At 41.2% G+C, this 27,678-nt stretch overlaps 1 protein-coding gene across 10 annotated transcripts in view; it reads left to right on the plus strand.

The window, feature by feature from the left end:
- ralgps2 (Ral GEF with PH domain and SH3 binding motif 2) overlaps nucleotides 1–27,678 on the plus strand; it is a 556,829-nt gene that overhangs the window by 201,010 nt on the left and 328,141 nt on the right. For 9 of the 10 annotated variants that reach the window (XM_068037890.1, XM_068037888.1, XM_068037880.1 and 6 more), the window contains one exon: nucleotides 2,865–2,915. The exons of the other annotated variant lie outside the window; for it this stretch is intronic. In XM_068037890.1, coding sequence (XP_067893991.1) covers nucleotides 2,865–2,915 — 51 coding nt within the window. The remainder of the gene's footprint in view (nucleotides 1–2,864; nucleotides 2,916–27,678) is intronic. 10 annotated transcript variants of the gene reach the window in all.

The raw sequence follows: 27,678 nt of genomic DNA on the forward strand, positions 1-27,678 counted from the left end.
CTCCGTGACAGATTGTAAGAAACACAAATAGATCACTTGCTCCTTTTTGAAGTAAACAGCAGATGAGCTATGTTGTTCCAAACTGGCATACAGTCCAACCTTCAGAGCAGACAAATCTTTAGGATCTTAGAACCTTCCAGAAATTAGTTCTCTTCAGGCCAGTAATTTAGCAGGCCTTCTTAAAATACAGGAAACAAGACAAATTCACAGTGGACTTCTCAGGATCCTTCAGAGATATTGGAAAACGAAGGTGGGTTGTGATCTTCTGTTCTTTCTTGACTTCTCCTCCAGGCTTGACGCACACTCTGCTCAACAGCTAAAGAGCCTGGCAGTTTCTGCCCACCCAGATGTTCTGTGCCTGCTGTTAGGCTTGTCCAATCAAAGGAGAGTTGTCAATTTTCTGCTCATGTTGCCATGGCTTCTTCCCGAAGCCTAGCATGAACCAGATGACAAACAGTAACACTGTTGCCTATCTATACTTCACTGTCCTCTTGATTAAAACATTTATTTAGCTTAGCACTGCAGGAGTTCCTCAGGGTAGTGTCCTAGGCCCAACCAACTTCAGCTGCTTCATCAATGACCTTCCTTCAATCATAAGGCCAGAAGTGGGGATGTTCGCTGATGCTTGCACAATGTTCAGCACCATTCGCGACTTCTCAGATACTGAAGCAGTCCATGTAGAAATGCAGCAAGACCCGGACATTACCCAGGCTTGGGCTGATCAATGGCAAGTAACATTCGTGCCACACAAGTGGCAGGCAATGACCATCTCCAACAAGAGAGAATCTTACCATCTCCCCTTGACATTCAATGGCATTGCGATCGCTGAATCCCCCACTATCAACATCCTAGGGGTTACCAGAATCTGAACTGGAGTAGCCATCTAAATATTGTGGCGACAAGAGCAGGTCAGAGGCTAGGAATCCTGCGGTGAGTAGCTCACCTCCTGACTCCCCAAAGTCTGTCCACCATCTACAAGGCATGAGTCAGGAGTGTCATGGAATACTCTCCACTTGCCTGGATGGGTGCAGCTCCAACAACACTCAAGAAGCTCGACACCATCCAGGACAAAGTAGCCGGCTTGATTGGCACCCCATCTACAAACATTCACCCTCTCCTCAACCGACGCACAGTGGCAGCAGTGTGTACCATCTACAAGATGCACTGCATCAATACACCAAAGTTACTTGGACAGCATCTTCCAAATCCACGACTTCTACCAACCAGAAGGACAAGGGCAGCAAATGCATGGGAACACCACCACCTGCAAGTTCCCCTCCAAGTCACACAACATCCTTACTTGGAACTATATTGCCAATCCTTCACTGTCGCTGGGTCAAAATCCTGGAACTCCCTTCCTAACAGCACTGTGGGTGTACCTACCTCACATGGACTGCAGCGGTTCAAGAAGGCAGCTCACCACCACCTTCTCATGGGCAATTAGGGATGGGCAATAACTGCTGTCCTAGCCAGTGATGCCCACATCCCATGAATGAATGAAACAAAAACTACAAATTCATTTTTTTGAAAAAAATATTTTTAACAGAGTCACTTTCATAACAGTAGTTATATATTTTTTAACTATGAGATAACCTGTTTATTTGATCCCAAAGACATTTCGGGGGTTAAAGCATCATTTTAACAATACATGATTGCACTCAGCTGGGAGGTGAACAGTGGGAGCTACCCACACACCTTACCACCTGTCCGTAACATAGTTGATCCGCTTCCACTTGCCTGCTTTGTAGTCTAGGTTCTGTGTGCGTGACGGCAATCCCTTGAAGAAACTACTCTCAACTGGGAAATTATTTTCAGACAAAAGATAACAATGTATGGAGTTGCGTTGGTTATATTTTGCTGCGCTCGTGAACTTGTTGCCAGTATAGCGTATTGAATGTTCAGTTTTGGCAGCCCGATAGAATTTCTGTTCAACTTTAATTTTCAAAAGATTGTCTGAGTGGAAACCAACATAAATTATACATTGCAAATTGAAATACGGAATGAACTGTAGGTCAAATATAAGCTGGAATTACCTGTCGGGCATAAAAACTCCTGATGCAATTATATTAGTTCTGCCATTTATGTATATTACCCTGGTTACGAAAGGAATTAAACTCAAGCAATATCTTCAGTTTCAGATGACATTCCCTAGTTCCTCTCCCACTCCCAACTCTGCATACATTATTAAAATATTCCATTCTGGCTGTTGCTACAGCAGCTGTTTTCTTCAGAGACAATACTTATCACAAAAGTATTTTCCACTTCAATTACCTCTTGCATTCACTTTTTCCTTAAAATCATCTTTGCAGTAAATATGTCTGTGAATACAGTTTTTAATTTGTGCATCGAGCATACTGAGGGTTTTAATTGAAAATCTGAAAGTATTTGTTTTAAATTTATCTTCAGTATACCCATTTATTAAATTTAGAAACTGAATTTTTTTCAAATTGCTCAGGTCTTCTAAAGCTTATCGTGTTGGGAACAAAAATCATTTTGTACTTTAGAGTAATTTCATGAATTTTATATTAAAAAATCCGCTCCTTAAGGAGCATCTTCAGAAATGATATCTAGTTAAACTAACTGTGTGAACTTGTATCATCTAACATTTTCACATTTGTTCTGTAAAGTTGGTCAAGACACTACTTGTTTTTTACTTGAATCTAGTTGTACAACATTAATTCCACTAATTCTAGTGATATATGTATATTGGCTTTGTTGTTAGTCCATTTTGTAATGCTTCATATTCTCACAAAATAAAACACAATCAAGAAACTTATTTGCAGTTTTCAATGTTCAAAAATGTTGTAAAGGTTGGTTAATTGCACAGTTAAATTGCAATATCTAATCTGTTTGGTTTCTTTCAGAGTCAGATAACACTAATGGATGCACCAGTTTTCAAAGCTATTCAGCCTGAGGTAGGTTCCTTGAGATTACTTCATAGTTTCTGGAAATAGGCAGTAAATAACTTGTGATATCAATATGCTTTCTGAAGATTTGGTATTCACAGCCACGATTATGGTTTATGATTGATCACTCCACTCTCCTCCAACATCTCTCTTCTGTGCTCTTTTACCCTATCTGAGTTCCATTTTGACTTGTCCCAACAGTTTAACTTCCAAACATGTGCCAATGATATTTTTCTGCTACTACCCTTAAGCTGATGAGCCAGACTTTTTTTTCAAGTTAACATCAGTAAGATAGAAGCTATTCTGCTTGCTGCCCAAAACCTGATGTCTCAGATATTGATTCCTTTGCCAGCTCCTCAACCAGCTAAACCTGATAGGATGCAACCTCAGTCTCTGAACCCTGAATTGAGCTTCAAGTTCCAAACTTAGTTAGTAGGAATACCTACATCTATCTGCTTAATGTTCCTCATTTACATCACTTTCATTCCAACTGCCGCAACAACTTTTACATTTTACATAGGACCAAAGAAATTGTTGGATGATAAAAGGCCAAGGTCCATCTAGTTCGCCACCTATCCTGGTAGTCACATGATACCCCTATAGTCAAATAATACAACAATAATGGAGTTGTTACTAGCATGGCAATTAATCTCGATCAGTTAGTCTACAACAGACCCAGACATGAGGTAAAGCAAGACCCAGTGGGGCAAAGCTTTGGGAATCATACTTCCAAAGTCACCTGTTTCTCTCAAACATGCCTTATTTTGCATTATTTCATGTCTCAATTTTTCTGATTATGCCTCTGTGAAGTATGTGTTTTGTCTGTAAAAGGCACTATATAAAAGCACATTGCTGTGCTTAAGGTTTGATTTCTTCATGTTCTCTTCAGAGGACTCACATGCTTCATCCTACATAGATGCAATATTGCAAAGTCAGCCCCTCACGTTAAATCCCATGCCACAAGCCTATTGCCTTTGCTGGCCCTGTTGACTTCAATACACTCGATCTCTTTTTCAAACATTTCCATAGCCATGCTACATACTTCCTGTAATCATTCCAGCCCAATATTTTAGTGTATCCTTTCTGCGCATATAACGATAACTATAAGGTACTTACTGTATGTTCCCACCACTTTACTGTCAGTGGCAGAACCTTCAGTCACCGTGCACATGAAATCTGCAGCAATCCTTCAACCCCGCGTAAAAAGCGTTCTCAAAATCTGTTTATTTTTACCAGTTAGTACCTTTGGTTTACTACCATAATTCTCTAACATTTCCAGCTTGGTTTCTGAACTTTGACAGTGAGTGTCAGCAGGCTTTCTGGCTGGAAGTCATCATAGCTGAAGCTTGTCTTCTCCTGCGCAACATTCACACAAGTACACTTATATCTGGGGTCATTGCATAGCTATCAGGAATGAGCTCGTTGATTTATTTTTGTTTTCATTGTCCTCCTTAACCTTGGGATACTGAGACGAATTACAGGAATACATCACTGCTCTAGCAGTGTTTAGCCAATGTTGGAATTCAGTATCATTTTATTTACAATTGGGTATGTATGTTACTGCTTATCCAAGATGCACATTTACGTTTACTGCAGAACATAAACATTTCTTTTAATTTGCAAGAAAAATAGACAACTTAAAAACTTCAGAAGAAATGAATGTATTTTGAAGATAAAGTTGGTCAGTGACTTTTGGCCTATGATTTCCTACAGGTCATCTTTTCAGCTTTGCAAGACTTAAGAGAACTAAACTTTGGGTTTGTGGCTTGTTGGTGCAGAGTGATGCTAAGAAATGTTTCACCTATGTAAGAAGCAGGTAGTGTGTTAAAGACCAGTTAGGCCATTTGAAGGATAGGCTGGATAGAAAGAAGAACAAGGAAATTATAGAGGTGATTAATTATTTCTCAGATTAGGACTGTGGTATTGCAGATCCAGTTATTTTGGTAGAAGAATTTATAATGCATCATTGAATTATGTCAAGTCTACAGCACAGAAATAGGCCATTCGGCCCAACTGGTATTTATGCTCCACAGAAGTCTTCTACCACACCCCCGCCGAGAGTTTTTGAAACTTTAGTTCATAGTTTTCAGAAATAAAGCTGCATTTGAGAACTGGAACACAGTAAATTTCTATCCTGTAAGATTATTTTTTTCTCAAAAAAAGGAATTAGTCATGAACTGGTGAAGTATACACTACATCGTTTAATGTCGGTTGTGGGAAAATTCTCAAGATTATCTCGTGCCATGCAATAGTTGATGCAAAGAGCATGAAACTATCAGGGTTGTCTAAATGATTTTATTCTCAATTGGGGTAATGTATGAATATTATGTCTTTTAAATAGTAGAGCCAACATAAGGGCAATACAAATAATATGCAGGGATTCTATGAAAGGAAAAAAGAAAGACTGGTGCCTTTCATGACCTTGGGAAGCTCCAAAGTGCTTCATGTTTGAAGTGTAGTCACTGTTATAACTTGGAGAAATGTGCAGCCAATTTTCACATCGCAATATCTCACAGACAGCAATGAGATAATGACCAAATAATCTGTTTTAGCACTGTTGGCTGAGGGACAAACATTGGCCAGGATACTAAAACAAACTCCCCATCACTTCTCTGCTCTTCTTCAAAATAGTGCCTTGAAATATTTTTCATTTATCTGAGAGGGCGTTCAGCACCTTGGACTCCTCAGTACTACACAGGAGGTCAGCCTAGATTGTGTGCTTGTCCCTGGAAGGGGTTTGGATAGGGAACACCTCCACTCAGTACGAAAGCATGACCCCAAGCTTCCGGTTGCTTGCCATTTCAACATAACCCCCTACTCTCATGCCCACATTTCTGTTCTTGGCCTGCTGCAGTGTTTCAGTGAAAGTCAATGCAAGCTTGAGGAGCAGCACCTGATCTTTCAATTTAACACTCTACAGCCTTGCGGACTGAACATTGAGTTCAATAATTTCAGAGCATGACTGGCCTTTTTTATATTTTCCTTATTTTATTTTTAAACTATGTGCCTGTTTTTCATGCAGACAGAGCTGCTCATTATTCTGCCATTAAAGCTCTCTGGAATAATGCTTTGCCTTTCACCACAAGCATTAACACACTCTTTGCCTTTGTCCCATGACAGCTTTGTTATTTAATCTCTCCTGCCCTCTGCCCTATCACACACCTTCTCTTCCCCATCTTGCCCCCCCCCCACTTGCTTAAAACCTAATTCTTTTCTAACCTTTGCCAGTTCTGATGAAAGGTCACAGACCTGAAAAGTTAACTCTGCTTCTCTCTCCACAGATGTTGGCTGACCTGCTGAGTATTTCCAGCACTTTCTGTTTTTATTTCAGATTTCCAGCATCTGCAGTATTTTGCTTTTATTCCCAACAGATGTTGGGTTAACTGGTCTATAATTCCCTTGTTTCTCCCATCACCTTTCTTAAGTAGCAGAGTGACAAGCACAATTTTCCAATCTAAAAGAATGATTCCCAAATTGAAAGAACTTGTGAAGGGCATCTGCAATGTTCTCACCTACTTCCTTTAAAATTCTGGGCTGGAAACCATCTGGTTCTCGGGATTTGTCACTCAATTGCCATTATTTTCTTCATTACTGTTATGGTGCTTGTGTTCATTTTGATGAGCTGCTGTGCCTGATTCAGTGTTAGGTTCCTTGGGATGTCTGGCATGCTGACCTCTTCTTCAAAGTAATCATTTCCTTATTATCATTGACAATATCACTGTTGTCAGTTTTCCAGGGGCCCACATTGCTCCAGTCTCTGTCCTATCCCATTGAAGTTGGCCTTACCTAAATCTAGAATCTTACTAGCTGTTCCACGTTCCGAAGAAGGGTCACTGACCCGAAACGTTAACTCTGCTTCTCTTTCCACAGATGCTGCCAGACCTGCTGAGTGATTCCAGCATTTCTTGTTTTTGTTTGCTCCTGACTACCCTCTTTTCTTCCCCTAATATAATGGTAAAAAATTGTGTTGTTTTTGATCTCCCTTGCAAGTTTCTTTTCATTCTCCCTTTTGTAGCTTTGACTAGCTGTTTTACACCCTTGAACGCTTTTTGAACGCTTCCCACTGATCATCTGTCATTTTACCCATTAACTGATTTGCCCAGTTTATTGTGGACAGTCTCTGTCCTATCCCATTGAAGTTGGCCTTACCTAAATCTAGAATCTTACTAGCTGTTCCACGTTCCTCCCTTTCAATCACTATGTGAACTCAATCATATCATGATTGCTATTAGATAAATTGGCTCATTACTCATTACTAAATCAAATATGGCATAGATCCTTGATGGTTCTCAGACATACTGTTTCAGAAAATTATTCTGGATGCATTCGAGAAATGCAATACCTTTCTGACATGTTTTAATCTGCTTACCCCAATCTACATGAAAGTTAAAATCCCCTATTAAACCATTCTGCCTTTGCTACATGCTTGTTTAATCTCTGCATTTACACAATCAACCACCCCACATCTGCTACCAGGAGCCTCACAGAATCAAAGAATCTTTACAGCGGAGAAGGAGGCCATTTGGCCCATCAAGTCCACAACGGCTCTCTGAAAGAGCAACTCCTTCCGTTCCATTCCCTTGCCTTCTCCCCATAACCCTGCACATTCTTCCTTTTCATATAACTGTCTAAATCCCTTTTGAATGCTTCAATTGAACCTGCCTCCACCACATTCTCAGGCAGCGCATTCCAGACCTTAACCACTCGCTGTGTGAAAAGGTTTTTCCTCATGTCACTTTTGCTTCTTTTACCAAATACTTTAAATCTGTGCTCTCTCATTCGCGATCATTTCATGAGTGGGAACAGTTTCTCTCTATCTACTCTATGCAGACCCCTCATGATTTTGAATACCTCTATCAAATCACCTCTCAGCCTTCTCTACTCCAAGGAAAACAGTCCTAACTTCTCCAATCTGTCTTCATAACTGAAGTTCCTCATCCCTGGAACCATTCTTGTGAATCTTCTGTACTTTCTTCAATGCCCTCACGTCTTTCCTCAAGTGCAGCACCCAGAATTGGACATAATACTCCAGCTGAGGCCGAACTAGTGTCTTATACAAGTTCAACATAACTTCCTTGCTCTTGTACTCTATGCTCCTATTAATAAAGTCCAGGATACTGTATGCTTTATTAACAGTGCTCTTAACCTGTCCTGCCACCTTCAATGACTTATGAACATATGCACCCAGGTCCCTCTGCTCCTGCACCCCCTTTAGAATTGTACCCTTTATTCTATATTGTCTCTCCATATTCTTCCTACCAAAATGAATCACTTCACATTTCTCTTCATTGAACTTCATCTGCCACCTGTCGGCCCATTTCACCAACTTGTCTATGTCCTTTTGAAGTTCCACACTATCCTCCTCACCGTTCACAATGCTTTCAAGTTTTGTATCATCTGCAAACTTTGAAATTGTGCCCTGTACACCAAGGTCTAGGTCATTAATATATATCAGGAAAAGCCAGGGTCCCAACACTGATCCCTGGGAAACTCCACTACAAGCCTTCCTCCAGCCCGAAAAACATCCATTAACCACAACTCTTTGTTTTCCGTCACTCAGCCAATTTTGTATTCACGTTGCTAACCGTCCCCTTTATTCCATGAACTACAAGTTTGCTCACAAGTCTGTTGTGTGGCACTGTATCAAGCGCCTTTTGAAAGTCCATGTATACCATATCGACAGCATTGCCCTCATCAACCCTCTCTGTTACCTCCTCAAAAAACTCCAGCAAGTTAGTTAAACGTTGTTGTGCCTAACACGCACTCTACTCTTAAAGAATCCATGGAATCCGATTGGTGAAAGATATCTCAATATTTTATTCACACACTAAATCGTTAAAGTACAAGCTCTCACTACTTGTACAGTATACTACCCGTCAAGACACGAGGTGATCAGTCTTGGACTTGCGGCTGCTCTTCTGTTCTCTGAGCCCCTGGCTCAGGATATCTTCTCGAGTGTTCTTCCCCGGGGTTCTCGTACCTTCCTCAGTTTCAGTCAGGGGTTAAATCTTGTTTCTAAGACCTGCCCCTCTTACTTACTCACAGGGGTCTGGTATAATGACATAATGATAATTCCTTATTTGGCTCAGTGCGAACCTGTTCAAAACGTCACCGTTTCCCATTTCTATTATGAGTTTAATCATATCTGGTGTCCATGACGACTCCTAGTTTCTGGGATCCTCCTCAATACATTTTTTATAATCATATCTACAATTCCTCGGCTATCTGTGTGCTGTGCCCCTCTACTCATCCTGCTTCAACACACTGTTCATTGTTGTGTTACTGGCCCCTTTGTTTTAATTAAGTTCTTATGTGTTTTTGCTATATGTATTTTTACTGTATTTGTTTTTACTGGGTCTACAGTCCCCCCCTTTGATCCTGTAGGGCTATGCCCAAGGGATGACACTCTCATGTCTCTTAGGTAGTACACTTGTGCAATTACAATTTCATTTTCAAAGCAAAAGCATAAGCAGTGTAATGTTAAAGAAAGCACAATTTAAGCATCACTATTACATAATCAATTGTGCAAACACAGTACAATTTCATTCTTAGAGTACATTGATCATTCATTAACTCATTTTAAGTATATACGAATAGGTTATACAATTACCCTTGTGTGGCATAACTAATTGTCTATTTTTTATAGAGCAGTTTGAATACTGATTGCAGATTGTCCAACCTGTGTTCCTACATCCTCTCACATTGCTTAATTAATTTCTTAAGTTTCCAAATTAATGAGAGTGTCATCCCTTGGGCATAGCCCTACAGGATCAAAGGGGGGACTGTAGACCCAGTAAAAACACATACAGTAAAAATACATATAGCAAAAACACATAAGAACTTAATTAAAACAAAGGGGCCAGTAACACAACAATGAACAGTGTGTTGAAGCGGGATGAGTACAGAGGGACACAGCACATATAACACCATGATAACCAAAACCACTATCAGGTCATGGGAGATAATTCTAAACCAGGGGTGTATCTGCACATTTGACCTCCAGTTCCATAAGTTCTCCCACCAGGTTGAATCGTTTATCTCGTCAATCTCATCTTGTAGCATCTTCGCCTGTTCCAGATTGTAGTACACTACAGCAATGGCTTCTAGCTGCTGTCTCTCTTTACCCAAGCGCATGGGCAATGGCTGAATAGTACATTCATATTCCCGGAGGTAATTTATCAAGTTCTCAATCCTTTCTGTCACAGTTATCGTTTCTGTCTTTTCATTTATGTATGTCTACCAACTCCATCTTCCCTATTCTGGTTGATATTTGTGGGTTGAAACAAAACGTACTGTTGCTCACCGGACAAGTCTGGTTGTGTCAATACTGGTATTCCTTCGCCGTGGTGGTTAAGCAATATCTCCCCTTTCCCATATAGGCCACATGGGTTAGCCCTGGCAATGCTTTCCTAGTCTCCATGGTGCAATTTACAGTGGCATTAAATCCACATTTTGACTCTGCTGTTTTATATATAGGATGAGGACATATGACCACCTGGTTTTCCAGACTACACTCAGACAATGTGGTTCCAGCTACCTCTTTTCCAATTTCCACAACATCGGGCAAAATATCGTATTTTATGTAATCCTTCCACCCTTATCACCCCTATATTTTCTACTTCATATAACTGCATCCCTAACTAATCTCTCAGAATTACAGGTATTCCCAATACTAGTCCAATACTCATAGGTCCTGTATTTACACACTCTTGACGTTTCCATATCTTAAGTTTTCTGAGTTTGCGCCTGGTAATTTTATCATTTGTGTGACTAGCTAAGTACTCCAACTGGTTGTCATTTATCCAAACTGGCACCTGTCACTCATCAACTTGCCTCAAATTTTCCTTCGTTTGTTCTACCATCCACGAACCATATGTACTACAAACCCTTTCATTATTTGAAATATTGTGGACCTCCTTTACCTTTTCTATTATATCATTAATAGTATGAGCATGACCTTCCAGTACTCTCACCAGTCCTGTCACTGCATTCGTCAAATCTTGTCCTACTTTAGCTACATCACTCTGTCCCTTTTGTTCCTTTTTCAAAATATCCTTTACTAGCTGACTGAGAAATCTAACCTTCTGGTCCACATTTTCCAAATCTATAGTATTGACAATTGAAGTTCCCTTACTAAAGACTGTGGCTACGTCATTCACTAAACTACGTTTATGTCTCTTTCCCTTTATTATTCCCTCATCACCAAATTCTTGTCTTAGCAATTGTTGCTGTAGTACCTTGTACAACTCTCGGGTCTTCTCAGGGCACCAGTCAGGTAGCTGGATATCTGAGATATTCAGTATTACTGGTACCAACTCATGCTGTATATTATATACAATTTTATTAGTTTTTATTGTCGCAAGTCCATTTTCTGGTCCTGCAGTTAAGGCAGGGCAAGGGAGACCAGTCACTTGTGGCTGCTGGGTTGTAACCTTACTCGTCGGTAATTCGCATGTGGGGGTAACTGTGGGGGTTGGTGCTTCTTGTCCATTTAATCTCACAACCTGGAATAGGAGCTGACCTTTTTTATTTTCCCCAACACAATAGAACCATTAGCCCCTATCATTATGTGGTTTCACACATATTGATCGGTTTTTACAGTCCTTATCATCGCATTCCCATACAGGAAATTTGGGGCCCCCTGGTGGGTCCCTTTTGGGCATTCGACACATACCCACTGTCCGATAGTAACATTTACAAGAAAGACCCACCGCAATTTGTCCCTGAGTCTGGGACTTCCATCCTCCTGTACATGTAATCCCCATCCTGTCTGCCTAATCCCGTCCTCCGCTGTAGAGGAACCGTCCACAAACATTTTGATTGCTGGCTCCTTCCCTTCTGCACCCCCCGATGATTTTGACACAAAACGTCCCTTGAGGGCTTTTGCTGTCAAAAACATGATTTTCCCTTAAGAAATCCATGCTGGCTTTCTTCAGTTATCTCGCATTTGTCCATGTGACTATTGATTTTGTCCCGAATTATTTTTTCTAGAAGTTTTCCCACCACCGAAGTTAAACTGACTGTCCTGTAGTTGCTGGGCTTTACACCCTTTTTAAATTAAGGGTGTAACGTTTGCAATTCTCCAGTCCTCTGGCACCACGCCAGAGTTTAAGGAAGACTGAAAAATTATGGCCAGTGCCTCTGCGATTTTTGAGCCTTACTTCCCTCAGTATCTTTGGATGCATCTCAACCGGCTCTGGTGCTTTATCCACTTTAAGTACAGACAGCCTATCTAATACTTCCTCTTTATCAACTTCAAACCTCTCTAGTGTCTTACTTACCTCCTCTTTCAACATTGCCTGGGTTGCATCATCTTCCTTGATAAAGACAAATGTAAAGTATTCATTCAGTACCTCAGCTATGCCCTCTGCCTCCATGTGTAAATCCCTTTCTGGTCCCTAATCGGTCCCACTCCTATTTTTACCACCCTTTTACTATTTATATGTCTATAGAAAACCTGTACAGAACTTCTACTACAGTCTTAAATCCTTTTCTATTTCTTACTTCTACCCACAAAGTCTTCATTGCTTGCGTACCTCTTGTTATCACTGAAGTGATGTCATGCTTCATCACTAAGGCTAATTCTCCCCCTCAATCATTTTCCCTATCTTTCCTGTCACGCTTATAAATTCTTAGATTTAGTTCCCAGCCTGACCTTCTCGCAGCGATGTCTCGGTAATGACTACCATGGCATAACCTCCAAGTTGAATTTGGGCCTGCAATTCATTCAGTGTCATTTTTACACTCTTGTGTGTTTTTATAAAGAACACTTTTTTGGGCCACACCCTTACCTTTGCCTCTGCTGTAATGTTTTATATGCATGTTTCTTATTTCTCTCTCCTGATTTAATTACCTTACATCTTCTAGTTTTCCCTTTACCTGTGGTGCCTAAAGCACAATTTCTGACTGTTACTCTAGTTACTTTTCATTTGTTTTCGAACTATTACCTATACTATCTTTTCCACCTGAGCCTTCACCCCCACTTAAAGTCCTTGTGACCGCCCTATTTATCCTTTCCACTAGTACCCAGCCTGGTTCAGGTAGAGCCTGTCCTAGTGGTACAGTTCCTTCCTGTCCCAATATTCTTCCATGAAATTGAACCCCATTTTCCCACACCACTTCTTCAGTTACATGTTCACCTCCTAATCTGCTTATCTCAATGCCATTTTGCACACTGCTTGTCTCTGTGTGTGTGTGTGCGTGCGCGCTGTTACGGAATTTCCATTTTTTGTGTAAAAACTTGGGGAATCTATATTTTTAAAACCTAAAAGAACGATTTCACAGACATTGAAACATCTGGAGATAGCTGAACTTTATGGATGCTTTTAAAAAAAAAAGGAAGGTCAACAAGAGGTTCCTGGTTTTGACCAATAAACAAATAGTGCAGACTAGGTCTTGTTGCCAACATTCAGGCCAGAACCATGGTTGGGTTTTAAATTGTTAAATTGTACAGCCTTAAGAGTTAATGGCTCTTACATAGAATTGCTGAGAAATTGCGACTAGAAAACTGGCCATTTGATCCAGCCAAACATACCAGCATTGATGTTTACTCTCTGCGCAAGCCGTCTATTTCTACCGACTTTATTTCTTCACTTGACCTACCTGGGAGTCAGAGAGGCGGCAGACTTGTGTGGAAGCAGACTGGAGCAGGAGGATATCAATCGGGGACGAGACTTGAGGCCTACATTTACATGCGAATCGGAGAGGTACACCAGTCAGCCGCTTAGAATCGGCGCTTGCTGTGTTTGAAGGAAGAGTGTATATAAAAAAAAAGCAAACAGTGACGTCACAGCAAAGTCGTAGGTTGTTGGGTGGTTTTATTTTAATACAAAAAAGTCAACAGATGAAACTACGGTCTGTGTGCAAATAGCTAGATTAATTCACTACTTTTCGGAGAGCTGTGTAAATAGCTAGAATATAGAATAACGTAAAAGCTGTGAGTGCTTTTTTTTAGTTTAAGCAGTAAGGCTTATTTTATTATCATGGTTAAGTTAGTACAGTACGTCCTAGTGAGGTGGGGCGTTAATTTAAAAACTAACAAAATAATTAATTTAATAGGTAATTAAAACACATTAAGGATGGCAGGGCAGGTGACATAAGGCAGCTGCAGTATGGGAGCTGGTGGATGCCAGTATGATTCACGGCAAAGATGTCTGCAGTAAGTGTCTGCAGCTAGAGGAGCTTCGGGTCAGTCAGTGAGCTGGAGGCCGAGCTACTGACATTGCGATGCATCAGCAAGGGAGAAAGTTACCTGGACATTTTGTTCCAGAAGGCAGTCACACCCCATAGGATAGGGTTGTCTGATTTGGTCAGGGACAGGAGGGTGAGACTGCAAGTGAGGCAGGTAAGAGGGTTGAGAATGCAGAGGTGGAGCTTCAGCCCTTGCATTTGTCCAACAGGTTTGAGGTTCTTTCAGCTTGTGTGGATGAGAGTGAGAACTGCAGGGTGGATAAGCAAACTGACCATGGCACTGTGGTGCAGGGGGAGTAAACAGAAATGTAGTGGTAATAGGAGATAGTATAGTCAGAGGGAGGGGTAGACACAATTTTCTGCGGCTAAGAGCGAGGGTCCAGAAGGCTGTGTTGCTTGCCCGGTGCCAGGGTTTGGGGCATCTGCTCGGGGCTGGAGAGAAACTTGCAGTGGGTGGGGGAGGATCCAGTTATCGTGGTCCATGTGGGTGCCAACGACGTAGATAGGACTAGGAAAGGGGTTCTGCATAGGGAGTATGTGCATCTAGGGGCTAAATTAAAAAGCAGAACCTCAAAGGTAATATTCTCTGGATTATTACCTGAGCCATGAGCAAATTGGAGTAGGGTAAATAAGATTAGAGAGTTAATTGCGTCGCTGAAAGATTGGTGTGGGACAAATGGGTTTCGATTCATGGGGCATTGGCATCAGTACAGGGGAAAGTTGGAGCTGTATCGTTGGGACGGTCTTCACCTGAACCGTGCTGGGCCCAGTGTTCTGGTGAGTCATGTAACTGGGGCAGTAGAAAGGGCTTTATACTAAATAGTGGAGACAAGGGATCAAGTGAGAGAGGATATGTTAAATTAAAGAGAGAGGACAAGGCAAAAGAGCAAAGTATCAATAAGGGAAATAATAATCAGAGCGTGGCAGGAAGGGACAGAATGTACAAAATTAAGAGTGTAAGTGGCTAAGGCTGGAGGTTGTGTCAATACTAAAAAGACAGAACTAAAGGCTCTGTATTTGAATGTGCCTAACATTCGTAACAAATGAGTTGATAGCTGAAATAGAAATAAATATTCTCGTGGAAGTATTTTTTTCTCCTCTGTTTAAAACAGTGTACCTTTAAGACAGAGAGAGAAGTTTTAAATTCTTGAACAGTGTGACAGCTACACCTGTTTCCTAGGCCACAGCAGGGGAGGGTGTACTGTAACTTTTGACTGTTTGTAAAAACCAGCTTCAACCAATTTGAACTGGGAGTCCAGCAAAGCATGATTGGAAGGAAGAAGCTGTCTGTATTTCTCAGCAGAAATTCTACAATGAGCTACAGGCTATGTTAATTGCCGAAGGAGAAAAAAAACCCTTTGAAGAGAACATTTGTATTGCTGGAGATAGTAAAATTCTTTTTCTTTACTTCCAATCTAAGAAGTCCTTGCTTCAAGATTGTCTCTGTCTTGACTGATTGTGTTTTCTGGAATTCACAGTAAAATTTCAACAAAGACTACCAATTTTAAAATCCAAATATAGATCTGTCATTTTCTCTGTGTTGAAAGAACTGTGTGCTGCCTGCTGCAGCCGAAGTGTTTTAAATGCCTATCTATTAAAATACTTTTTTTGAGTTCGAGTGGAGACTTCGAGTGGCATCTGATTGTTCTAATCGGGATGCCTCATCAACCAGGAACATAACTCACAAAGACTTACAACCCAGATATTTATTTCTTCCTAAGAAACAGCTAATTTTTAAAAACGCTTTTTAAAACCTGTTAACTGTTGATTTTTGAATATGTGTGTGAATGGGGGAGTTGGAATAAATAAGAAGTTGTAAGGTCTTTAGATATAAATTTATCTTAATAGCGTTTAAGATTTCGTTTATTAATAAATAGTTAATTTGTTGTTGTTTAAAGATACCTGGTTTGGTCTGTTTTATTCTGGGGGTTACTAAAGTGTTTAATTTGACTAATTTTCCATTAAGTGGGAAAACATTAATAAAATGCTGTGACCTGTGGAGTATTGGGACTGAATTGACAGTGCATTAGTCCTGCCTTGGTCGTATCATATTAATTGGGGGCTCATCCGGGATAACATCTAAATGGGGGTCATGTGTCTGGGATCACATTAATTGCTCTTGTCTCTGGGATCATATTAATTGGAGACTCGATTGTTGGGATCCAAATCTAAGGCCAATTATGTTAATTATAAGGGGAATAATAATTTGAAAGAGAAAAATAAAAGGAACCAGGTTTCTTGTATAATGGGTACAGTCTATACCATCAGAATGGCATTAGCAGTTGCAGCAGTTTTTCTGGGAAAGGAGAATGTGTCCCTCTGACTTGATAACTTTAAGAGCAAACTAAAAGAACTGGCAGCACAATTGGGGTTAGAATTGAAAATAAGTGCTAAAAAAGCAGAAATAATTGACATAATAACCCAACATTTGAAATTAGTAGAAGAAGACGACGACAAGGAACAAGAGGTGGTAAGTCAGAGAGCGATTCAGTGGTATTGGCTAGGATTCAGTTAGAAACAAAAAAACATGAGGCTGAAAAAGAATTAAGAAAATTTGACAAGAAAAAGAAACAGCAATAGCATTGGAAAGACTTAAGCTTGAATTCCAGAAAGAAAGAGAAGAGAGGGAATTTAGATTAAAAGAGATGGAACTAAGACAAAGGGGTAGTCCTGAATTCAGGGTAACTTCTGGTCAGAAAGAATCTGAATTCAGCCCAGGACCCAATGAAAAGCTGTTTAAATTCATACAAGCTCTTCCTAAGTTTAAAGAAAGGGACGTACAGGCATTTTTCATATCTTCTGAACAAACAGCCAAACAAATGAAATGGCCGAAAGAAAGTTGGACACTGCTTATGCAAAGCAGGTTGATAGGCAGAGCTCATGAAGTTTATGCCATACTTCCTGAAGAGGCTTCTGCAGATTATGAGATGGCAAAAAAGGCTATTCTCGCTGCATATGAGTTAGTCCCTGAAACTTACCGTCAGAAGTTTACGAACTTACGGAGATTGGCTGGACCAATGTATGTACAATTTGAGAGGGTGAAGTAAATTAATTTTAACCGTTGGATACACGCATTAAAGATGGAAACTACATATGAGAACCTTCGAGAATTGATTCTCTTAGAGTTTAAAAATTCCATTCCTTCTGTATTGAGTACTCATGTAGATAACCTGAAAGTTTTGAAAGCTAGGCAAGCAGCGGAAATTGCTGATGATTTCGAGCTTGTGAATAAGCCAAAACCTTTTGTCCATCACCCCCATAAACCGAGAAGGATAGAAAGTGGGAGAGTGAAAGGAAGGCAAGTAGCTGGGGACAAGAAGGAACAGCTGGGAATGCCCCAGGATCACCACCTCAGCCAGAAAGGAAGGTACTGAGGGGAGAAGTGAGGTTTGCAAGCTGAAGTGTTATCATTGCCACAAAAATGGCCATCTTCGTTCAAAATGCTGGAAATTGCAAGATAAACCCATAGGACTTATTGGGGTACACAAAGCTAATGCAGAGAAATGAGCTCTGACTGAAAGTACAACAGACTAGGCTATAGCTTTAACGGCGACTGTAAAACCAGATACCAAAACTAAAGTGAGTGTAGAGGTGAAGAATAAGATGCCCAACAGTTATCATAAAATTTTGTCAAAAGGGAAAGTAACTTCATATCCTTTAAGTGAGGCAGGAAAACCTATCATTATACTCAGGGATACAGGAGCAACTCAAACACTCTTGCTGGGGAAAGATATAATGTTTTCACCAGAGAGTGCCTTGAATGCTAAAGTTTTAGTTAATGGAATTGGCAGGAAGTATATACCTGTACCTTTATATAAAGTATGCCTAGAGAGTAACTTAGTATCTGGGCTGGTAACTGTGTAGGAGTTGTCCACAGTTTGCCAGTAGAGGGAATTGGTCTACTCTTCAGAAATGATTTGGCTGGATCAAAAGTATCAGTTTCTGCTATAATTACAGAGGAACCAAGTGAAGTTAGGGAAACAGACCAATTACAGGAACAAGTTCCAGGAATATTTCCTGCGTGTGTAGTCACCTGAGTAATGGCTAAATGGGTTCCATTGGCGGAGGTATAAGTGGCACCATGAACAGCCAAGTATCTGAAACCTTATTTGGGGATTTAGATAATCCAAATAAGATGTTTAACAGATCATCTATCATTGCAGCACAGCAAGCTGATCCAGAGATATACACAATAACACAGACGGCTCTGACAGAAGCTGAGGCGAAAGGAGTTCCAGAAGGCTATTATATGGAAAACGGGGTTTTGAGGAGGAAATGAAGACTGCATCATAGACCTGTGGATGAAGACTGGGCAGTTGTTGAATAGATAGTGGTATCATCTATATATCGCCAGGGATTATTAAGGTTTGCACATGGCATTCCTTTTGCAGGACATAGGGGGATTCAGAAGATCAAATCACGCATTTACCAACATTATTAGTGGCCAGGCCTTACAAAGGATGTGAGACAATTTTGTAGGACATGCCAAACATACCAAATGGTGGGAAAACCCCAACCTACCATAAAACCGGCACCAATAGTTCCCATACTAGTGATTGAGGAACCATTTAGCAGGGTATTGGTAGACTGTGTAGGACCCTTGCCAAAAACAAAAGCGGGACATCAATCCATACTTACTATCATGGATATGGCTACTCGATTTCCAGCGGCCATTCCTTTGAGGACAATTACTGCTAAAATAGTAGTAGAAAAGTTAACCCAATTCTTTACGAGATATGGATTACCACTTGCGGTTCAATTGGATTAAGGTATTAATTTCATATCTAAGATATTTCAAGAAGTCATGGGCAATTTGGGTATCAGACAGTTGAAATCTTCAGCATATCACCCATAGTCACAGGGAGTTTTAGAGAGGTACCACCAAACTCTCAAAACAATGATTAGAACATACTGTCACAAATATCCGCATGACTGGGATAAAGGACTGGACTTTGTTTTATTTATTTAGTTAGAGATACAGCACTGAAACAGGCCCTTCGGCCCACTGACTCCGTGCCAACTAACAACCACCCATTTATACTAAGCCTACATTAATCCCATATTCCCTACCACATCCCCACCATTCTCCTACCACCTACCTAAACTAGGGGCAATTTACAATGGCCAATTTACCTGGAGCTAAAAAAACTGAGCTGAGATTAGGTTGCACACTTCTTAAGGTTCTAAGTTTTGTTCCCCCAAGGTCACCTCTGGAGTCTGCAAAATGTCCATATGTCAATTTAGATCAACAGAGCTTTCCAATTCTTAAAAAAAAGTCAATGATTTGTGCTGTTAATCATCCATTCTATATATGGATTGGTAAGGGCTGCAAGTATTTGCTGACAGTTTTATATGGACTAAGTATATTGATATATTCATTGGCAAGCTAACACACGAAGTATTTACTGTTTTTTGGTCGCTTTATATGACTGTCCCTTTTTTACAAAGTTTTTGTAGACTTAGAGATTGAAATTTATGCAGGTTAGTATGCAGGTTCAGCAAATAATTAGGAAAGCGAAGAGAATGTTATTGTTTTTTGCGAGGGGAATTAAATACCAAAGTAGGGAGGTTATGCTTCAGTAACACAAGGCATTGGTGAGACCACATCAGCACTACTGTGTACGGTATTGGTCTCCTTATTGAAGGAAGGATGTAAATGCATTGGAAGCAGTTCAGAGAAGGTTTACTAGACAAATACCTGGAATGGGTGGGCTGTCTTACGAGGAAAGATTGGACAGGCTAGGCTTGTATCCGCTGGAGTTTAGGAGAGTAAGAGGCGACTTGATTGAACCATATAAGATCCTGAGGGGTTTTGACAGGGTGGATGTGGAAAGGATGTTTCCCCTTGTGTAGAATCTGGAACTAGGGGTCACTATTTAAAAATAAAGGAATGCCCATTTAAGACCGAGATGAGGAGAATTTTTTTCTCTTAAGGTGGTGAGTCTTTGGAACTCTTCTTCAAAAGGCAGTGGAAGCAGAGTCTTTAATATTTCTAAAGCAGAGATAGATAAATTCTTGATAAGCAAGGGGGTGGAAGGTTATCGGGGGTAGGTGGGAATGTGCAGTCGAGTTTACAATCAGATTAGCCGCTATCTTATTGAATGGCAGAGCAGGCTCGAGGAGCCCAGTGGCCTACTCCTGCTCCTAATTCGTATGTTCATATATTTGTATTTATTGCTTAGTTTTCCTATTTTGTAGAGTTGTTGACATTTGATCCCAAATCTTTTCTCTTGCTCTCAGCTATGTTGATTAGTTGAGGGCCAAGTCATCAGTCACTCAGCCTACTCCAGTTAACTTGACCTTTTCTTTTGTTTATGCTGTACTTCAAAATCTATTCTTATAGGCAAAGAATTTGTGCATTCACTGGCATCTGAGAACAATTTTTCAATGACCTGTGACTTCCAGAGTTGCACAGCTTGTGCCAGCACAGTAGCAGAGTTCATCAGAATTGCCATGTTGGTGAGAAAGAAATCCTTGAAATCCATACGGTTACTTTCAGTTCTCAAGTTTTAGCTTCTCAGACACAGATGTGGCTCCAAGTCAAATTCTAAGTTAAGTACCCAGTGAGAGGTGTTATAACGAATTGCCAAATACCTAAGTACCAGTCCAATTCCAGGCTGTATTTAACCTGGGAGGTGGAGAAAAAGATATTGTGATATCCTCTGGAGCTGACAAAATCTCTTCCAGCTTCAGAACCATGGCTGTTCACCCAAGTGTGCTTCTAGTTGCTCAAAACTCCTAAACTATTTGTCATTGTTGCTTTGTAATTTACCAGAATCCTGCAACTGAGAATTGCCTCAGAGACTATACTGGCATGGTGGCTGCTGATAAATTTACAGTTGGCACGTTGGAGGATTTATCAGATTCCAGATGTGGAGTTTGATGGTCCATTGGGTCTGCTTGAGTTGATCTTACTTTGTAACTGCAGTACCGTTCCCACACTTGCTGGGGTAAGTTGTTGATTTTAAAAGCTTTTTTGAGGAAAATTTTGATTCTATTTCTTCAGCAATCACTATGTTTGCCACAGCTTGACAAGACTTGCTTTGTTCCAAACCAAAGTAGTGCCTTTATTTTCCCTTTATTCAGTAAAAGCAGTTTCAGTTAATGACTCAGCTATGAATTAAAACAGGTTGTTTTATTTGTTATGCCCAGGATTCTTCTGTTTTATTCCTAAGATTTATGTCAGAAGAATACGCAGCCATCCAATGGCAGCAAGTACTTTCAGAAAGCTTGGCACCATTCATTACCATTTACTATCTTAGTCAAGAACTGTTTGTTACCTTTTAGGTTTTTGTCTAAAGCCACATGGTGTGCCGCAGCCCCATTCTCAGAAAAGCACTGCTTACAATGTTGTTTTGCACTCATCTATAGTTTCTCTTGTAAGTTTAATGCCAGTTGCCGTGTTAGATGAAGTTTTATGCAAGGGACCCATGCCTGCTAGGAGTTAGAGAGTCAAACCGCTGAGCCCTTAACATCAGAGAGGAGCTTTTCATCCAATTAATTTTTAATAGTTTTGGATCTGAATCCCAGAGCTGATACAGTGGACTCCACTACCAAGTGCTTGGTTCTGAAGAAAGTCTTAGGTTTTTTTTTCAGTTGGCTGCAGTCTTGAATGTAATTTACATATATCAATTAAAAATCTTATTTGTTCACACATCTGCTGTTTCCACTGTCAAAATCGAGCAATTAAGACCTTGATCACGTTATGATCTCATTACTAGGGGTATTCCATAGGCCTCCAAATAGTGAGAGAGATAGAGGAGCAAATCTGCAGGGATGTGTAAAAACTATAGAGTGGCGATATTGGGGGACTTCAATTACCAGAATATTGATTGGGATAATTTTAGAGTAAAGGGTAAGGAGGGGGAGGAATTTCTGAAATGTGTTCAGGAGAACTTCCTTGATCAGTATGTTCACAGCCCAACCAGAAAGGAGGCATTGCTGGATCTGGTGCTGGGAAATGAGGTGGGCCAAGTGGACCAAATGTCAGTCAGGGAGCACTTGGGTAACTGATCACGGTATCATAAGGTTTAGACTAGTAATGCAGAAAAGCAAGGAACGAAATAAGATAGAATGTCTAGATTGGAAGAGGGCTAATTTCAACACGCTAAGAAGTATCTAGCCAGGGTAGAGTGGAACCAAAGACTGACAGGAAGAACTGTATCAGAATAATGAGTTATCTTTAAGAAGTGATGCTTCTGGTACAGGCTAGGTAGATTTGAACAAGGGCGAAAGGTAGAGGAACCAAAAACAGGGCTCCTTGGATGACGAGGGAGATAGCAATTATGATGAAACAAAAAAAGAGGGCATATGATGCATGTTAGGTGAACTCATGAAGTAAGCACCAGGCCATTTCGAATAAGTTGAGAGGAGAGGTGAAGAGGAAACTAAGACTGGTGAAAAGTATCCAGTGCCTTCAGTCGTTTCTTCATATCACGTGGAGTGAAACGAATTGGCTGAAGATCGGCATCTGTGATGCTGGGGACTTCAGGAGCAGGCCAAGATGGATCATCCACTCTGGCTGAAGATTGTTGCAAATGCTTCAGCTTGTCTTTTGCACTAATGTGCTGGGCTCCCCCATCATTGAGGATGGGGATATTGGTGGAGCCTCCACCTCCATTTAGTTGTTACATTGTCCACCACCATTCATGATTGGATGTGGCAGGACTGCAGAGCTTAGATATGATCCATTGGTCGTGGGATCGCTTAGCTCTGTCTGTCGCATGCTGCTTCTGCTGTTTGGCACACAAGAAATCCTGGGTTGTACCTTCACCAGTTTGACACCTCATTTTGGGGTATGTCTGGTGCTGCTCCTAGCATGTCCTGCTGCACTCTTCATTGAACCAGGGTTGGTCCCCCAGCTTGATGGTAATGGTAGAGTGGGGGATATGCCGGGCCATGAGGTTACAGATTGTGGTTGAGTACAATTCTGCTACTGCTGATGGCCCACAGCGCCTCATGGATGCCCAGTTTTTCATTGCTAGATTTGTTCAAAATCTATCCCATTTAGCACAGTGGTAGTGCCACACAACACGATGGAGGGTATCCTCAATGTGAAGACAGGACTTCGTCTCCAGGAGGACAGTGCGGTGGTCACTCCTACCAATACTGTCATGGACAGATGCATTTATGACGGGCAGATTGGTGAGGTAGAGGTCAATTATATTTTTCCCTCTTGTTGGTTCCGTCACCACCTGCCACAGACCCAGTCGAGCAGCTATGTCCTTGAGGACTCGACCAGTTTGGTCATTAGTGGTGTTATCGAGCCACTCTTGGTGAAGGACACTGAAGTCCCCCACCCAGAGTACAGTCTGTTCCCTTGCCACCCTCACTGCTTCCTCCAAGTGCTGTTCAACATGGAGGAGTACTGATTCATCAGCTCGGGGTGGCGGGGGTAGTAGGTGGTAATCAGCAGGAAGTTTCCTTGCCCATGTTTGACCTGATGCCATGAGCCTTCATGGGGTCCAGAGTCGATGTTGAGAGCAACTCCCTCCCAACAGTATACTACTGTGTCTCCATCTCTGCTTGGTCTGTCCTGCTAGTGGGACAGGACATAACCAGGGATGTTGGAGGCAACGGAGTGGGCCCTATTAGGAACAAAGAGAGTAATATATGCTTAGCAGTGCAGTGCAAGGTTAATATACTTAATGAGTACTTTGTATCAGTATTCACTAAGGAAATTGAATGACAAAATATCAGTGGAAGTCGAGAGAGTAAAGGTAATGGATAGGATAAAAATTGAGAGGGGGAGGTACTGAAAAGGCTGGCTGTGCTTAGGGTAGACAAGTCCAGATGGCATGCATCCCAGGTTGCTAAAGGAAGTGGGGATGGAGATAGCGGAAGGGTTTGCCATAATCTTCCCTGGATATGGGGGAGGTGCCAGAGGATTGGAGAGTGGCAAATGTGACGCCCTTATCCAAAAAAAGGGTGTGAAGACAGTTCTAGCAACTATAGGCCAGTTAGTTTAACACCAGTGGTGGGTAAGGTTTTAGAAACAATAATCAGGGAAAATGTCAACAGACACTTGGAGAGGTTCGAGTTGATTAAGGATCATGCTTAACTAATCTAATTGAATTTTTTGATGAAGTAACAGAGAAGGCTGATCAAGGGAATGTGGTGGATATTGTTTGTATGGATTTTTACCACATAAAAGGCTGCTTAACAAAATTGAGGCTCATGGAATAGGAGGGTCAGAGAAAAAGTTGGCTGAAGGACAGAAAACAGTGATCCATTGTAAATGGTTGCTTTTCAGACTGGAGGATGGTAGACAGTGGTGTTCCCCAAGGGTCAGTGCTGGGACTGCTGCTTTTTTTGCTATATCTAAATGACTTGGATCTTGGAGTGCCAATGGCACGAAACTTGAAGGTGTGGCAAACAGTGAAGATGATATGAGCGGCCTGCAACAGGGCATTGATAGGCTAGCGGAGTGGGCAGACAGGTGGTAGATGGAACTTAATAGAGAAGTGTGAGGTGATGCATTTTTGCAGAAGGAATAGGGAAAGGGAATATATACTTAAAGACACATTTCTAAAGAGTGTGCAGGAATAGAGGGTACTGGGAGTGCATGTGCATTGATCTTTGAAGATGGTAGGACATGTTGAAAGAGTGGTTAGCAAAGCATTTGGGATCTCGGGCTTTATAAATAGAGGTATTGAATACAAAAGCAGGGAAGTTATGCTGCACCTTTAAAAAGCTCTGGTTTGGCCCCAGCTGGAGTATTGTGTTTAGTTTTGGCCACCACACTTTAGGAAGGATGTGAGAGTTCTGGAGAGGATGCAGAGGAGATTTACCAGAATGGTTCCAGGGATAGGTGATTTTAGTTACAAGATTAGGTTGGAAAAGCTAGGTTTGTTCTCCTGAGAAAAAGGAGATTGAGGAAAGATTTAATACAAGTTTATGACAAGCTTAGATAAGTTAGACAAGGCAAAATGGTTCCCATTAACTAATGGTGCAAGGACTAGGGGACACAAATTGAAAGGTTTGGGCAGGAGATGCAGGGGGAATATGAAGAAGCGCTTTTTTTACGCAGAGGGTTGTAATAACCTGGAACTTGCTGTCCACAAGGTTGGTGGAAGCGGAGATGATCAATGACTTCAAAAGGAGGTTGGATGGCCACCTGATGGAAATAGACTTGCAGGGCTACGGGGATCAAGCGGGACGTTCGATTGACTGGGTAGCTCCATGGAGAGCTAGCATGGACCCATTAGGCTGAATGGCTGCCTCCTGTGCCGTAAATGACTCTGTGACTCTTCGCAGATATTCTGTTTAAAACAAAAGGATAATTAAAATCACTGAAGCTACAGCTCTGGATAAGATGTGAATTTGTTTCAAATTTAGGGTATGTTTGCTGAGCTTCAGACTTGAGGTAATCTGATTGAATCATTGACTTGATTACTGGCACTCTGGCTTTAAGATATGAGTACTTGATAGTTTACTGTCATCACTTGACTTCCAGATATGTGAATCCTGCTCCAAGTACATCAAAACACATCAATGTGTCTATCTAATTTTCCCAAGACTATTATTCAGAGTGAAACCCAAGTCAGGTTCGCATCTGTCATTGCTGTGTGGCACTATGTTTATGTGTTAACGCTAAACGCTGCTGCCTCATCTTAAAAATAACTTCTTCGATAAAATTGCCCCACTGAGAACATGCAATGTAACCACAGCAAGTCCATTTGCCCTAACAGATTCAGTGCACTGAATTTAGTTTATGCCTCCAAGTTTTAGAACAAAACCGGTATGAAAAGTGATTATAGCCATCTGCAAGTAGTTATTCTGAATATGAGTTGTACACCAGGTGTTACAGGCTTGCCCCTTCAGGAGGATTCTGCACATTCATTATAACTTCCTGTCAAAGTGATAGAGAAGGAGCTGCAAGTATGCAGCGCCTTGTGTCTCTGCAGAATCCCAAAGTGTTCAGCGTGGGATGAATTATACCATGCAGCTATTTTGTATGCAGCAAGATCCCAAACAGCAATGAGATGCACCATCAGTTATTTTCTTTCTGTTTGTGTTGCTTGATGGAATGTTGACTGCGACACCACGAAAATGTCCTGCTTTTCATCAGGTAGTGCTATGGACTCTTTCACTTTCATTTAAACCACTGGAGCAGGCAGCTGAAACTTGAGTTAAAATCTTATCTGAACAATGACACTTATGACAGAGTAGCAGTCACTCACTGCTGCACTTTACTGCAGCTCTAGATTATGTGTTCAAGTCCTAGAATGGGGCTTGAACTGAACACCTTCCGACTCAGAGGTGAGAGTCAATACTCTGGGTCAAATTGACACTATTGGGAGTGCACAGAGGGCCTGTTCTGAAGTAAAAGAGAGTGTAGCTTCTTTTTCTCTAATACTAGTTTAATAGCGTAGTGTTTCTGTCAAAGATGAGAATTGTACAGATGAGATGAAGCACGTATCTATGGAAGCACTGAGACCCACCTCAAGAGTTGGTTTTGCTGCTGCCCCTGGCAGCAGTGTGCTATTGGTTGTGAAAGTAAATGGCTGCACTCAGCGTCAATCGCCATTTGGTCTTGCTATTATTGTGGTCTCCAGCGGGGTGAGCTTTCTGTCACCAGTATAGGCTAGCTTTGCAATTTTCACATTGTGACAAGACTAATGAAGTTGGTAATGTAATTTTGTAGCAAGATCTTTTGTTGTCTGAACTGACTCTTGTGATGGAATGTGCAGGACCAGTGGGGGAGCATGTGCAAGGTGTTGTCTGACCAGATGACTTGTCGAATGTTCTGTTAGGTGCACTGACTCTGGTTTCCAAGCTTGTTTTTTTGAGACAGATCCTAATAGAGAGAATCTAAAGATGAAACTGAAATTAAAATGTCCGGTTTCTGGGGAAACTGAAACTGGTTGGAAACAGATAAAAAGACACAGTCATATGAGCTCAGATCATGCAGGGGTGGAGTGCAGGCAGGCTGAAGAAAGTGAAGGTGGGATCCAGGAGCTGGCAATAGGTAAATGAGTTGTTGCAGCTCTTTCTGTTACTTAAAGTAACTGATTAACCAGACCCCCAGACCCAGCCATACAGTGCATAGGGTTGTCAGTGAAGGGCTTGGATAAAGGTAATACTGGTGGATCTATGCCAGCAACACTGTCCTGAGCACAGCTGAGCAGGTTCTAGTGTGCCGTTTTAGTGAATACCATACCTGTGGAGTTCGGGTTGAAGGAGCACTGCGGTCGGATGAGAATCGGTGGCTGCATCTTGGAAAAAAGGAGCTGGAGAATTGCCTGAGGAAGTTCAGAGCTTTGAAGAACTTTGTGGCTGCAATTGGTGCCCTGCATGCTGAGTGGACTGCCCAGTAAATCTGTGAGATCTATCTTTGTTGTATCTTATAGTTAATGTGTAATTTGTAATATAGACCATGATTTGTCTGTTAATTCATATTTAATTTGTGTTGATTTTGGTTTGATAAAGTAAAAGTTATAAAAGTGAAATCTTGTCCATTTGTTTTTCAATTGTGGTCAGGTAAATTCAGTTCTTCTGGTTTGTTGATCTCCACGGGGATCATAACACCCTATAGTATGAACAGCATGAAGACTTAACCAGGTTTTATTATGTAGCAGCT

Source organism: Heterodontus francisci, chromosome 8 (genome assembly GCF_036365525.1).
Source record: "Heterodontus francisci isolate sHetFra1 chromosome 8, sHetFra1.hap1, whole genome shotgun sequence".
Taxonomy (NCBI): Eukaryota; Metazoa; Chordata; class Chondrichthyes; order Heterodontiformes; family Heterodontidae; genus Heterodontus; species Heterodontus francisci.